This window comes from Stigmatopora nigra, chromosome 5 (genome assembly GCF_051989575.1).
Source record: "Stigmatopora nigra isolate UIUO_SnigA chromosome 5, RoL_Snig_1.1, whole genome shotgun sequence".
Classification (NCBI taxonomy): Eukaryota; Metazoa; Chordata; class Actinopteri; order Syngnathiformes; family Syngnathidae; genus Stigmatopora; species Stigmatopora nigra.
In genome coordinates, this window is record NC_135512.1 from 5,208,122 (window position 1) to 5,223,358 (window position 15,237).

Genomic DNA, 15,237 nt, shown 5'->3' on the forward strand with positions numbered 1-15,237 from the left:
GATAAAAGAAAATTGTGATAGCACACGGGCACACATACTTTACTACAAACTGTACTCTAAGTAATAATGGCAATATTTACATCATCGGAAGTCAAGTTATTATACAAGATTTTTTGAGGAATATTAGGGCCACGCTGACAAGAAAAGGACCAATCGTGGAGTGGTAATGTTAGGAAAATAAAGGAAAATAAAAAATAAATTAAAAATGTTGCAATTCTCACAAAAGTAAAGCAGATTAAAAAAAACATAAAAAGAAACTTGCCTAACTTCCAACACATCAGAAAGAAACTGCAAAAATGTATATTAATACTTATTTTCAAGATTTCAAAGTAAAACTCTCATTTTTTCCGCCAATAAAATGTAATTTAAAAAGAAAAATCAGACTTTTCTTCCTAAAATTGAGAACATCAACCAATGGTTATTTTTGGATCCAAACAATAATGAGATCCTAATAATTTAAGTGGCACACCTAATATTAATATTAATAATAATAACAATTATATTTCTTTAAAAAAAAATCCTGAATTTTTTCAACCCAAATAGAAAATTACTTTAAAGTACTCTGGTAGTACACCATGATTTTCTTTTCAGCATGGCCCTAAAAGTCCCTGTTAAATAATCCTCTATGTCTAGGTTACAATGTACGTACATATGTCGGTATATCACAGGCAACCTTTCTGCTCTTTCCCTTGGCCGAATTCGTGTCTCCTCCGACGCCCCTGACCTCCGACCTTTGACGCGATTGCCTCGTGAATTTACAAAATAGCCATGAAATGACTCTGAGGGCGCTTTGCTTCATTCAAAATAATAGTTTAAACAAAAAAGAAGGAGAAGAAATCCAGTGAGCGAGTGAAGGGAATCCCTGTCATCTTCTAAACGCGCGTCTTGTCAAGGTCCACCTTGACGGGGAGGGGTCCGGCCTCCCGGTCGTCGTGGGCGACCGCTCGCTTGACGCCGACGGCCAGCAGCGGGCTCAGCTGGAAGGGGTTGACCTTGACCTCCGTGTCGTCCAGGAATTCTTTGTCGCCGTTGATGCTCAGCTAGTCACAAAAAGTCATGAAACGCTCTTTCGGGTAAAAGTCAGTTAAAACCAGGTTTGCCGATTCCTGAATGCCTGCCATTGACGGTGATGGGTCAATTTGGTGCTCGGACATTTGGTCCCCGGTCTTTTGGTCGCGGGTTAAATGGTGACAGAGAGTTTACTGTTGAAGCCAGCTTTCAAAATTATTTTCATGAGAAGGAGTTTAACATCTAAGAGAGAGAGTTTAATATCTAAGTACTGTTTAATATCTAAGTACTGTTTAATATCTAAGTACTGTTTAATATCTAAGTACTGTTTAATATCTAAGTACTGTTTAATATCCAAGTACTGTTTAATATCCAAGTACTGTTTAATATCCAAGTACTGTTCGATATCCAAGTCCTGTTCGATATCCAAGAACTGTTTGATATCTAAGTACTGTTTAATATCTAAATACTGTTTAAAATCTAAGTACTGTTTAAAATCTAAGTACTGTTGAATATCTAAGTACTGTTTAATATCTAAGTACTGTTTAATCTCTATGTACTGTTTAATATCCAAGTACTGTTTAATATCCAAGTACTGTTTAATATCCAAGTACTGTTTAATATCTAAGTACAGTTTAATATCCAAGTACTGTTTAATATCCAAGTACTGTTTAATATCCAAGTACTCTTTAATATCTAAGTACTCTTTAATATCTAAGTACTCTTTAATATCTAAGTACTCTTTAATATCTAAGTACTCTTTAATATCTAAGTACTGTTTAATATCTAAGTACTGTTTAATATCTAAGTAGATTTGACCGGCAACCAAAAGACCAGCGACCAAACGGTGCCAAAATGTGATGGTACCTGCGTCTTGACGCGCTGGTCGGGCGCCGTGACCAAGCTGGCGCAGCTGAGCCATAACATGACCATGATGGACAGGAAGAGGCACGCCGCCAAAATCCAGCGTGGCAGACCCGAACGCCTGATGAGTGGCATGTATGAATACGTGATGGCGAACACGCCCAAAGCGCGTATCGGGAATCGGCGAGGGCTCACCGTGACATGCAGCCCAGGAAGTCGTGCTCGGCCCCGGCGGCGGCGTTTTCGTCGGCGTGCTGGACCTGATGTTTGCCTCTGTTTGCTGTTTTGGAGCCAGACTTCTCGCCACGGCTCCTCGTGCCTGGGAAAAAGTTGTTTTTTAAAAGAAAATAGATTTGGGAATTAGTTATGAAGTCATTTTTTTAAAATATGGAATGGTTAACATTTCAAGATGTATAGTCTTGTGAGTAAAGTTTCTTTTTCAGATATTATAAGAGATTCAAGGAAGATTTTGATGATGTTATTCACAACCATAACATTTTTTGCTGCTATTTTGTTGTAATATAATACTTCAGAAATAGAAATTTCAGTTTGGATTTTGCTATTCAAATGTTAAGAGAATTGAGTAATGAAAATACTACAAGAATAAGTTTGATTTTTTTTATACTATTATAAGAACAAAATCGATTTTCCTGATTACATTGGTAAAAATCACTTCATTTTTTTTTGGGGGGGGGGGTTAAACTATTTTGGAATTGAAGTCAGATATCAAGAAAGATTGAAAATATTGTGCATGATTTTATTTGTTTTTAGGTGCTTTTTACTAACTTCAATAGTTGAATAGTAATCAAAGTATTTTTGTACTAACCGTGAGGCTTCTGTGTATGCGAGTGGACTTGAGGCCAGGGGGTCTCAGCTACATCGGAGCGAGGGGCCTGCAGCTCGGGAAAAGAGTACTCCATCTCTGGCTGGCTCTGAGGAAGATGAAGATGACGAAGATAACACCAAATTCAGACAGTTGGATCAATTATTCTTGCATTTTTGCTTCAAATTTAAACTCAGTGATCATTCTAAAATGTTAGCTTGTGAAATTAAGTAAATTCGAATGAGTTTTAACACATACTTTGACTTATACTTCCAATCTATTTTGACTCTCCCGATCAAGATTTTCCACCGCCAAAGGCAGCGAAAGAAACAAACCCCTCTTTTGGGTTTCTAACCATATTTCAACTGCATTCAACATTATTTTGACAGAAAAAAACCAAACGCCCTCACCCATCCCTACAAATCTTTCACATAAGATCAGCGTTGCCCTCACATGCATTTTTTGGGTTTTTTTTTTCCCCGGAGGCCTCATTAAATTCAGATTTTTGTCTGGCCGCTGCCCTCGCCTCGAGGCCACAGTGGCAACGGCACACATAAAAACACACGTTTTGTCAAACGTCATAATAATCCTAACCCGTGGAGAGCTGGTTTTTGATATGGGCAATGTGGGCAACCGCCTAGGGCACCATCTATGTGGGGGGCACATAAGAGCCCTTAAAGATCCCCAATGATATTACCAGTTGTCTGGACTTTTATCCCTCATTTACACATCAGATTAGTGGTGGAGTTTGCAGAGGGGGCGTGGTCTCCGTCTAGCTTTGGAAAAATTTCACTGCATCTTGTCTAAAGTAGTGCATCATCCAGAAGACATCTTTTTTCATCATTTTTTATTTATTTATATGTATTTTATGTTTTTGGGAGGTTCAAGGTTTGTGCAATTAAAATTGATGTTTATATGTTGTATAAATGTGTACTTCTACTCTTCTATGGAGTCAAAATGTGTTTTTCTTTGCTGAAATTATACTACAGTAATCCCTCAATTACTGTGGCCTCACAACATCACATTTTTTTGTTATTTTTTTAAATTTATTTATTTTTTAATAGGGGAATTTTTTTTATTACATTTTTTTCATAAAAACGTGAAAATTCACTCGCAAGTAGAGGACAGCGGAGTGGCTTCTGCTTGCGAATTTTAGCATGGTTTTTCACATTTTTATGAACTAGATCTCAGTAATAAAGTAAAAAAAATCAAAAAAATAAAAATATTACTATTATTATTATCTTTTTTAAATAAGGGTGACTACTTTTACGATTTTTCGTTTTTCGCTGGCCTGTCTGGTGTACATTAACCGCGATAATCGAGGGATAACTGTATATGAAAGAATACCTACATTTTGGTTTAGTTTTAAAATTAGCCAGGACCGCCTCGGTGCATAGGTTAAATGAGGTCAGTCCCACAAAAAGCAAACATTACATTGGAATCTCCAAGTGGACAACGAAAAAAAACCTTTGCGGCATCTCCGTATCCGACTTCTCCCACCAAAACATGTCATCAAATGTTCGTAAAGACAGCCGTCCTTTAATTACGCAGCCTATTTTCTTTGCTAACAACTACCGGGAACTTTTTATACCCCAGCTTAATTACAGTCAAATGTTTGTTGTCATTCCATGTAGATATATCCGCCGATAGAAAAAGAGGAGATTTCACGGCAGAAGAGGATTGGTCGCAGAGTGGAAAGGAAGTGGCGTGGCTTAAAATAACTTTTAACGAGCTGCGATTTTGTCGGAAAAAAACGCTGCGTCCTTGTTCGCTCAACCTTGAAAAACGTGCCGAATCCAAAATGAGGCGCTCGATAAAGTGCACTCCAAGTTGACTTTTACAATTTCTACAAACCTCGAGTGCCCCAATTTATAATAAAATTAAGCCATTTTGGTTGCATTTTGAATACGCCAACAAATGTATAGGTTAAAAAGTAATACCAGTCAGGATTTCAATGATTTTGAACGCTAAAATTCACTTTAGCATCTACAAAAATGTGAGTTTTGTTAGAAGGAGAGAAACTGGGAAAAATTAGGCTAGCTAAAATGCTACCCCGTGCTAGCATACGAGCTACGCTAATGTCCTAATGAGTTAAAAAGGCCATAAATGTCAATAGACTGAGTACCAAATTAAAAAGACATGACCAAAATCCAATTACCTGAAAAACCACCACCTTGCCGTCATCTGCCTGCAGGTAAAAAGTCCAGGTGGATGAGATGAAACTCTGGGCGGAGCTTACAATGTCATTGCACCAACTAGACAAGGCTTCCATGACAGACGGTGGCTTAGGGCGCAGGGTCATTGCTTTGAGCTACGGGGTATAATAATGGCCATTATTGCCTTTCTTCACGGGGGACCAAACATTTTTTCTCACCTTCCTCCTCTTGAGTTCGGGTTCGGACGGCTGGCTGGAGCAGCCGGTGCCACAAGCATCCTGCTCCACTAGTTTGACGTAAGCCTCCTGGCACGCTGTGGAAACACACCAGAGGATCAAGCAATCCAAGATGTAAAAATGCATCAATGAACAAAGATTTTTCAGGCGCGTATTGGTTTTTACACCCTGTAAATGCCACAAATGCGTAACTGAGATATGAAGTCCAAGCGAAAGCCACAGATGGAGACACTCACCTCCCTGACACTCATCCTTGCTGGTGTTGAAGCCGGCGTTGCCATTGACAAACTGGCAGATGGAGTAGAGGCGACAGCCGCGGTGGCAGGCGTTCATTATGGCATCCTATACCAAAGGAACGCAGTGTTAATACACTCTGTACATTAGGACTAGGAGGGGCAGCCGGCTATCATTTACTTCAAAAATATATGTTTGTTTTATTTTATTGTGTTTATTATACAATACATACAGGTCAATCTCGGCCAATTGCTCCCCTTATTAATGATCGCTATTCCACTTATTAAGCAATAATAACAATCCAATTAAAAGACCATTACAAACCATATCAGCCAATTTAAAGAAATTAGAAGTTGTAAGGGGCACAAAGTGACAAACAACCATCCCCACTCTCAATCATCATCTCAACGCCTCTAACGAATTTCCAAATCAAGCAGAGAAACAGCGCCCTCTGGCGGACATCACTATCCACCTCATAACAGCCTTGTCATCACCTCCGCTGCATTTCCGCGTTTACCGACAACAATAATTGACACGATGCTAATTAGAATATACACCCGTGAATGATTAACATTCTTCAAATGCTCAGAGTTGTGTTCCTGGTGGGCTTGCGAGCCCACCGCAGTATGCGAACGAAGGCCACTCCTGAGGGCGGATAATAAAAATAATTTAAAAAAATAAAAAACATCAAAATGCTGCAAACCCTTTTGTGCATCTATCTACCGGCCTCTCGGACACGCTACTACCCACAATGGTCGCCTTCTAACGGGGCGTAAGGACCAATTCCAAACACTAGCTCAATGTCATGCGGTCGGCTTGCATTTGGAATGAAATCTTACTTTTGCGGGGCCTTTGTTTTTGACGGCGAGCTGGCATTGCTTTTTGCAGTAGCTGATGTCGCCCAGCTGGTTGTCGAACACCTCCAGGGAGGACGTGGTGGTGGCGGCGATGGCGGCGGCTACGAAGGCCAGGAGCACCACAACCAGGGCCGGGGAGAGGCTCATGTTGGTGGCCGGAGCGGAGAGGCTGCTGAGCGGCGAGAAAGGGCGAGGAGGAAGAGGATGCTTGGTCCTGCTTTTTTCGGCTGCAGCTGATGCCTAATGCTGGATGGGAGTGACGTCACACACCCCCACCAAGTGCACATAATAACGCCCCCCACCCCACCATACTTGGGCTGCAGAATGGGGCTTCAAAAAATCTGCTAAGATGTAGGTGGACGGTAAATAAAATTAGAAATGTTGGGTAAATTTCAGTTTTTGTGTGTGTGTGTGTGTTTAACGTGTACTTTTAATGAAGCCTTTTCATCTGAAGTAATTCTAAGGTTAACATTTCAACTGCATATCTTACATTTTTACACTATTAAATGTATTCAAAGATAGACGATCAAGATTCATAAATATCTCTAAAAAAATGAATACAAAAAATCATTTATGGAATGTTGCCATCAGCTTTGTTAAAAGTGATGGTTTCAGATTTTACTGCAGTTTGTCATAAAAAAGATGATTGGCCAAGTACCATTTGTATTTTTTTGCAGAAAATATTCAAATAAAAACAGGAGTATACTACTGTTTTCCTTGTATGTGTCAAATTAAATTCATCCCACTGAGGTTATATCAACAGTGTGCATATTCCGGATAAAATGATACGCAAAAAAATCCATATATTGATGACATCACACAGTATTTGTACTGTAGTATTCTAATCAAAAACAAAATACGATAAGGTTAGGCTTTAAGGTGCACTTGAATGTATAGTGGAGCAAACAGTTGGTAGAGCAGGTTTGTGGTGGCGGATCACGGGTGAGCACTTGGTGGGCGACCCAGGAGACAAGCTGGTGCACCACAAAGCAGATGTCTCGGCCCCTTCTGTGGACGTGGGCACACCGTGACGTGGGTGCTAAATAGGCCGCATGTATTTTGGTTTTGGATGACATGAAAATCCATAAATGCTATTTACCAGGACTTTAGACTCCATTCAAAAATCTTATTTGATGCCTTGGAACTGGAAGAAAAATGCCATCTTGAAATAGGCAAATTTCCAACTTGAGAAATTGGACATGAAATTTTAAACAAGTAGTAAAAATAAAGTATTTAGCATATCATACTCAATTCTTAGAGGTCTGGTAATAGAGAAACATTTTCAACTAGTTGTGGACTACATTTAAAAAAAATGTTTAGAGGCACGACTAATGAATAATCGTTCCCTATAGCTATTTTTTGTTTTGAATTTGAGTATTTTAATGGATAAGTAAAATTTAGTGCAAAATATTAGGAAACCCTAATGATCTTTAATTCATGCCATTCATATTTAATGGTAAAAAAAGGAAAAAACAATAAGTGGACATCTTTCTATGAATAATTGCCATTTTAGGTGTCTAAAAAAATTCCAACATCGGCTGATTGAACACCAAGACATTTTGATGTACCTCTTCAAAAGGCTGATCTCTTTTAAAACCAATTGAAATGTCAGACTCAGTCAGGAATCACATCAGCAGGAGTGCAGAGTTGAGACCATCATTTCTGAATACCAATTAGAGCCTTGTTGAATTCTTTCTCCATTCATTTGTCATCTACAAAAAGGACAGTGCAAACAATTTACCGACCATCTTTATTTACCGACAGAGGTCTCCGCTAGCAGGGCAGGAATTCACACATTTGCAGAAGCGCGTCACTTGTTCCACACAATGAACGTCAACTGTTTATTTCTTTCAGAGCGATTATGCGAGGTGGTGGTGCGAGCCGCCGTGGGTGAGTTAACCAAAGCGGAGTGTGTAAACGGTAGCGCAGGTCGACGCTCCACTAAAAAACAATCTCCTAAGCTGAAGGGAGGGGCTTCAGGTGAACCCACCGGGCAAAAAAAACAAAACTTCTGAATAGCGCCAATTTGGTAACTGCATGCTTTTTCAGGCCCTCCCCATTTATGACCTAACGTTGCTCTACAAAAAGAAGCCTTGCTTAAAAGAGACGTCTCCTTTGCTGTAAAATAAAAAAGAAAGAAGCAATCCAAAAAAGAATGAATGAAAAGACTTTGAGCCTGTCTATGTTGAGAATACAGTGTGTATAAAATTCCAAAAGCATCCCAGTCCTAAAGCAGAACCAAAACCAAACTGCAAATGTCAACGAGCGGCGGCACGCACCACGCAGTAGACGTGCTCGACTATTTCTATTTTCCAAAGGCAGATTTTTAAAGCAGCAATTATAAAAAGAGTCTATCAATGGACAAGTGCATAACCTCTGAAAAAAATACTGTATGAAAGCATCCCTGCTACTTTGTTTCCAAGTACAAAAACCTCTACCAATAAGCTGCTCCCGAGTAGCAAGAAGTCCTTTTCTCTTTTTTTGTTGTCGTTTTTTTTGGTCTTAATTTCTTGTTTTTTTTCCATCGGTTTTGTTTTTATCGGGTAAAACGCAGTCCTCACATCGAGCGTCACAGTCCATGACAGTCTTCTCCGCCGTTTCACTTAGCTGAAGGATCCAGGAACATGCAAGCCTCGTAGTAGAGGTGCTCAAGAACTGGTGGGCGGGGGATTCCTGTAGCCCCTCCCCCAGAGTGTGGCTCTCAGGCCAACGCCGGGAAGGCCTCGGGATCGTCCACATTTGGCACCGAAACCATCGACTGCGGAGGAAAATGGCTCATTAGGAATTGGGGAAACGGCTCGTTAGGAATTGGAACACGCGGTTGCGACATTGCGGCGGTGTATCTCACCCTCTCGGACCTTCCACCACGTGGCGGCCTGGGGGTGTCGCCGGTGCGCTCGCCGGGCGGTGGCCCGCCGCGCCCACGTCCGCCCCGTCCACCGCCACCTCCGCGCGGCCCGCCGCGTCCGCGGCCGGGACGTCCCAGGTCTCCGAAGTTAATTTCCAGCTGGGACGTGATGTCATTGGCCGGCTTGCGAAAGTGATGCTCGTCATCAGTCTAATTTAGAAAGAAAAGAAAAAAAAGACGAGTCAGATGGTAAATATGGTTGATGTGACGTGAAAGCAAAATCTCACCTTGGACTCGAACACCTCAGAATCAATCAGCTCATCCTTTTTACCCTGAAAGATGGAACAAAGCACACTTGTTGGGAAAATTCCGCAGTGGTCGTTTAGCTGACAGGTTTTAACAGAAGGCACTCAAGCTTCTTGTGCCAGCCATATTCAATGATATTGTCACTATTTGCCGTGGGTCCATAAAAACTGTTCATTCTTCCCACGGCAAATTTAAAAAAAAATTTACTCCCCGGGACGACACTCTGTGTCAACGGTCTGGAAACATGAAAATTGAGCGCAAACAAACTCACTTGGGCCTTGGACTTGTGCAGCACGAATCCTTTGTTCCAGTCGGCCCCCTCGTTGGCTTTGCGGATGTTGAACTCCACTTTGGCGCGTTCCTTGTCCTGCATGGCCTTCCACTCGTCGAGGGTCATCTCTTTAGGGCCTTCCTCTTTCGCCTCTTCCACCTCATTCTCCCTTCAACAAAAACACGAGAGGCGCACCGTAAGAGCCCGTCCCGGCGCCCGCGGCGCTCGTCGGGCAGGCGTGCTCGGGAGGAGATCGACTTACTTGTTCTCAGAATCGGCGGGCGGGTGCTCCTCGCCCTCGGTGGGCTCTTCGGTCACGTTCGACTGGTCGAGTTCGCTGGGGAGGGAAAAGCGTTGTCATGATTTGCCAGTCAAATAGTTTGGGGAAAATGTTCCAAGTCATTTGTCAGGTTGATCATCTTATTGTAACTCACGTGATATCATCTTTGACTGTGCCCCAGTTGTGAGATCCACTTCCGCCACGCTTCTCTTCGCCTTTCAGACCACTGAGGAAAACAAAAAGATTTGAACATATTTATAAAATTCACAGAACACGGAATGGAATATGAAAAATTGTTTTACTCACGATCGATCGCTGCCACTATGCCTGTCAAATTCCCGTTTTCCTCTTGAGTCAAAGCCGTCACTGCGGCCCAGACCGCGTCCTCTTCCTCCGCGGAAGCCCCTGGTTCCGCCACCCCGGCCCCTATACGGCCGCTCGCCGATGGGCCTGAAGGGGGGAGACCGAGTGTGAACATTGACTGGCGCGAGGACGACTCGATCCGACCGAGAAGTGGAAACTCACTTCTCCACAGAGAATTCTCCTCCCTCGGGCTTGTCGCCGGGCTCGCCGGTCGGCCTCTCGAAGCGTCGGGGGGGCCGCCTGTCTACAGGCCGCCTGTCTGCGGGTGGGCGACCCTCTCCATGATAGCCGCCCTGGCGACCCTCTCCTTGATAGCCGCCCTGGCGACCCTCTCCCTGATAGCCGCCCTGGCGACCCTCTCCCTGATAGCCGCCCTGGCGACCCTCTCCTTGATAGCCGCCCTGGCGACCCTCGCCTTGATGGCCGCCCTGGCGACCCTCTCCTTGGTGGCCACCTTGGCGACCCTCTCCTTGTTGGCCGCCTTGTGGTCTGGGGCCTTCGCCTTCCGGCTTGCGGCCCGTTCTCTTCACGCCGGGACCTACGGTAAACAGCAGAGTGCCTTTTAAACCTTTAATTTTATAAAAAAAATAATTCTCGCGCATTTGGGCTTGCATTTTTCCTCTTATGAGATTCCGGACCAACATGTAATATGGCACCTATGCATTTAAACGTTTTGAGACCATACAGCTGTCTTTTAGGGGCTTCAGGGTATTACTCATTTTTCTTGGGTTATAATGACACTCGTCAGAATATTTGCCACCATGCCATTCGGTTTCAGGTTCTAATCACAGTCAGGCCTGGATGGGATTAATTCCCTCCACTGTCATTTCCATGGGACGAGTTGACACAATTGAATACGATTTTCCGCTAAAGATTAGAGCACCGCCAATCATTAGCTGAGGCAGCAGTGGGTGAATGGGTCGGAATGCGCACTGTCCCGGGTCTGAACCTCCTACTACCTGCCCGACCTGCATCCTGTGTGCTAACTAGGAGTGAGACAAAATGTCAATATGATCATTATGACACTTTCCATCCCAAAAGGATAGCAATATGCTATGAAAACCAATGTCTGGCTCAAGTTTTCCCCTAGATTAGCATCTTTGTCCGCCACTGGCGCCGCTATATGTCCAACTCATTTGGAATGGGACTGGTCTAGTGAATGTTGAAAAGTTGGCGAAATGTTGCTTTGCATATAGCACTAAAAATGTTCGTTCCTAGTTTGTGCGCAAAAGTGTGTGGAAAAAATGCACTGCCATTTTGAGATGGCTTGACTTTGATTTACTGACCCACATATTGCCATTGCCATAATCGTGAGCCTTGTGTTGCTAAAGGTAACAGAAGTTCTCACGCCCTTAGTGCTGACCGAAGACGGTTTTTCACGTCTTGGATCCTCGGCGGCACATGGCAGTTGTGCAGCGCGAGTCCTGGCCTGACAACATGGTGGAGACATTGCTTCAGTCCTCCCGTATACCGAAAATAGAAGCATCCAGCAGCTGGGTGCAGCACACATGGAGCACCTGTCTCATCTTCTCTTGAGCAAGTAGAGCACTTGACCTCACACTTTATACACACAGGCTGATCGTGTCCAACTGCGAGCAAGCAGGCATATTCAACACATTTTGAAATATAGAATAGAAATAGATGCTAATAGGCTAATATGAAAGCAAGGAAGCATTGCGCGCCTATATAGGCTTCTCGTCAACGATAATTGCACGTGGACTTGTTTGTTAACCTTGAGCGGATTTAACATAAAAATATAGTTAGGTTTTATTTAAACGTTTTTGCATTAAAATGACGACTCACTTGTTATAACGTCACATTCACATTTGCAGGAGGGCCCAGACCATTAATGTGGGCCTCGAGTCAAAACAAAGTGTAGCCTTTCGATTTAGTTATTTGAACCGTTGTTTTGGTCGAGATTTGTTTATGTTAGGTGGTCGTTGCGGTGTAAATGTGGCGAAGGGGGCCGGTGAATAGGTGGTCGTGGGAGGAGACAACCACGCGGAGCTCGCGTCATGGCAGCTTTATGCACCTTGCTTTCTGTTAGCTATCGTGCTAACATCTCCCAACATGCCCTCGGTTTGTGTTAACGACAAGTCTCGAACGCATGCGAAAAAGTACTCACCATCTTTCTTGGGCGGGACGGGGGCTTGGGGCTCTGCCTTTTTGTCACCCAGTGGAGTCTTTCTGTCTTTTTGAGACTCCTTTTTGGGCTGTTTAGCCGCCTGGGGTGCAGACTTGGCTACACCGGGAGCGGCTGCCTCCTTCTTCTTCTTGGACTCCGCCTGAGCCTGCTTCATCAACTCAAACGGGTCCGATTCATCGTCTAATAGTTGGTCGTAGCGATTGGTTATGGCGATGCCAAAACCGTCTTGCATTTGTCCGGGCATGATGGCGCCCCTTCAGCAGGATTTTCCTCCGATTCTACGAGGCTTGGTGCGAACACTTCGCTAGGTGAAGCCACAAGATGGCTGGGGAAAGGAGATTCTTCTCTTCCGGCGCGAGAGACATACGGGACCTTGCCGAGTGGCGCGGGTGGGGCGTGTAGTCCGTTGAGGGAGCCGTGCAATGGGGGACGCGTCAGTGATAACTGCATTACCCACAATGCACCAGCTGGCGTAGTTTGCCTACGGAAGCCATGCACGCGCGCTTCACAACACTACTCGTTTTGGGTCATTAAAGACATTCGTCAGGCCTTTAATTCACAACATTTGCCAGCTTTGTTTCGAAATGAACAATAATATAATGTTTGCAAGATTAGTATAACTCCCAGGTGACGACAATGACCTCGACACTATACAAATAAAATGAAAGAAAATGGTAAAAGCTAAGGAGTCTAACATGTTTTTGTTAAGTGAAAAAACACGTGTGTTTTTGTTTTATTTAAATCAGATGAAATATTGTATTACAATGTAATTCAATAATAAATTCGTAGGGTTTATTGTATATGTGTGTTTTTTGTAGTGTGTATGTATTTCTATATGTACTGTACTAGATGAATATTACCAATAAATACCAAAAAAATGGGGCAGCACTTTATTTTCTTGTCAGCATTACGGTGTCTATCCAACCAATACAACATGGATTTTAATTTGAGTATGAATTCAACATTCATTACTGTGCTTGCATATCTGTATCTTGTTATACTGATGGCCATTTCTAATATCAATTCTGGTTGAGCTCATTTGCATTGACTGACAGAGTGAATATCAGTCCAGCCCACACAAGGACACCCGCCTTCTTCGTCCTCACCCGAACGCAGTACAGCAGTCCAAGTAGCATCCATTTCCGACATGACCTCCGTCATCACCAAGGCCATGGTGGAGTCCTACGCTCTAATGATTTTGGTCATGGGGATGTTCTTCCTCTACTTCTGCGGGATGGTGTGGGCTTTTTCCAACCCCAAAGTGAGCATAATGGTAGTGCACCAGAGCCAGAACTCCGGGTCACAACCACCAGGGACGAGCGACTCTTCATCGGAGCTCACACGCAGCACTTACGTACACTTTGGGGAGGACACCGAGAGTCTTGATTGGGAAATTGACGACTTTTCTCTGGAGGAACATGAATTTGGCAACCGCGTGCATTCTGCCACTTTCAAGGAATGGAAACATGTTATTGACCTTTAGTCGTGCCAATAAGTGTTGAGAGGTGAGAAGAATTTACACAGAAAGACATTTCAAGGCTTCAAAAGAAAAGATTCACCATCCTGAAATGTTGTTGTTGTTTTTTTTTGTCTTGGCTGAATGCCACATTAGCTCACCAGGGCTTCAATTCCATTGTATGGCGTCAGAGTAAAAGTGTTGGTGAACAATCTTATCTGATAAAACAGAAACGGTACAATGAGGTCAATGTCGTCAGCTGGGTTGTCACATTCTTCCCAATCTACTTACTAGCCATAGTCGAGGCAGAAACAACGTCCAGAGGAATGCTGGGAATGAAGGCAGGATGCCAAAGGTCAAGTTGGTCATCACAAAACCGGGACAGATGACAGAGGAGAGTACAAGCCCTGCAGAAATAATTAAAAAAAACATTCAGCTGATGTGAGATGAGACAAATCTTAGCTTATCTTTTTTGTTGCAACCAACCTGTCTGTTGTAGTGAGTGTTGAGGGCAAGACTTAGCAGGTCGGAGGCATATTTGGAAGAGCTGTACGGCTCGCGGCCTCCACTGTGCTGGATGTCTTCCAGATTAAAAGCTGCGAGTTGCTGGAGGACGTCCAGATGAGCTGTGAGGTCCGACCGGTTCGACAAAGAAGCGCCTCCAGCTCTCTGAAAGGAACGTAAATTCACATGACTATTGGAGAAAAATATATATTTTTTTAACTCTTCAGGGACTGTATTCAAATGATGTCATTAGATTAATTAATTCATTCATGTATAAATTGGCCATACTTATTTTAACTAGTCTTTATTTTTCTTCATTTTGTTCAATTTATTGCACTTTGTTTTAATTTATTTTCTTACATTCTTATGTATTGAACAGTATTTTATTTTATATTAGTATGTTTTTTTTATGTGTGCTTAAAAAATATATCCAATGCGGGTCTCAAATTATTGCACTTTGTTTTAATTTTTCTTACATTTTTATGTATTGAACATTATTTTATTTTATATTAGTATGTTTTTTTTAAGTGTGTTTAAAAAAATATATCCAATGGAGGACTCAAAATATTTTCCAAAGGGCCAAAATTGGCCCCGGGCTGCATGTTTGAACCCCTTGTCCTATATAAATCTAATAAAAAACAACAATATGTGCAAGAAAGAGTTAAGAAGATACATTTGAAGGTGATATTTATATTGTTTCCCTTAACCTATACAATAGCACATGTGACTTCACATCTTAGTAATCCATAAATATATAATGAGTATTGTTACTCAAGTGTCAGACATATCTAGTGTAGTCTGCATCCTTCTAAGGTCACCTCAAAAAGAGCTCTGCTTATTTCTGTGTATTGTGGATTGTGTACTTCAAAGTAAGACATTCGTTTT

General features: G+C 42.6%; 2 protein-coding genes and 1 pseudogene across 3 annotated transcripts; all 3 read right to left on the bottom strand.

The window, feature by feature from the left end:
* Nucleotides 1-515: 515 nt before the first annotated feature.
* On the bottom strand, nucleotides 516-6,459 carry tmem59l (transmembrane protein 59-like). The gene is made up of 8 exons (XM_077717841.1): nucleotides 6,161-6,459; nucleotides 5,324-5,429; nucleotides 5,070-5,164; nucleotides 4,854-5,006; nucleotides 2,699-2,804; nucleotides 2,068-2,191; nucleotides 1,876-1,993; nucleotides 516-1,040 (listed from the first exon to the last, which is right to left on the bottom strand). The coding sequence occupies exons 1-8, from the start codon at nucleotides 6,323-6,325 to the stop codon at nucleotides 873-875; spliced, it is 1,035 nt and encodes a 344-aa protein (XP_077573967.1). The 5' UTR covers nucleotides 6,326-6,459; the 3' UTR covers nucleotides 516-872.
* Nucleotides 6,460-8,733: 2,274 nt separating this feature from the next.
* Nucleotides 8,734-12,787, bottom strand: LOC144196760 (SERPINE1 mRNA-binding protein 1-like). Of its 2 annotated transcripts, none has more exons than XM_077717186.1 (9): nucleotides 12,372-12,787; nucleotides 10,409-10,784; nucleotides 10,190-10,333; nucleotides 10,038-10,109; nucleotides 9,866-9,940; nucleotides 9,604-9,775; nucleotides 9,314-9,358; nucleotides 9,027-9,236; nucleotides 8,734-8,936 (listed from the first exon to the last, which is right to left on the bottom strand). In XM_077717186.1, the coding sequence occupies exons 1-9, from the start codon at nucleotides 12,634-12,636 to the stop codon at nucleotides 8,880-8,882; spliced, it is 1,416 nt and encodes a 471-aa protein (XP_077573312.1). In that variant the 5' UTR covers nucleotides 12,637-12,787; the 3' UTR covers nucleotides 8,734-8,879. The 2 variants fall into 2 exon arrangements, with proteins under 2 accessions (XP_077573312.1, XP_077573313.1); XM_077717187.1 differs by having other exon boundaries at nucleotides 9,604-9,772; nucleotides 12,372-12,782.
* A 1,213-nt stretch (nucleotides 12,788-14,000) lies between these two features.
* On the bottom strand, nucleotides 14,001-15,156 carry LOC144196649 (3-keto-steroid reductase/17-beta-hydroxysteroid dehydrogenase 7-like; annotated as a pseudogene).
* Nucleotides 15,157-15,237: the final 81 nt, after the last annotated feature.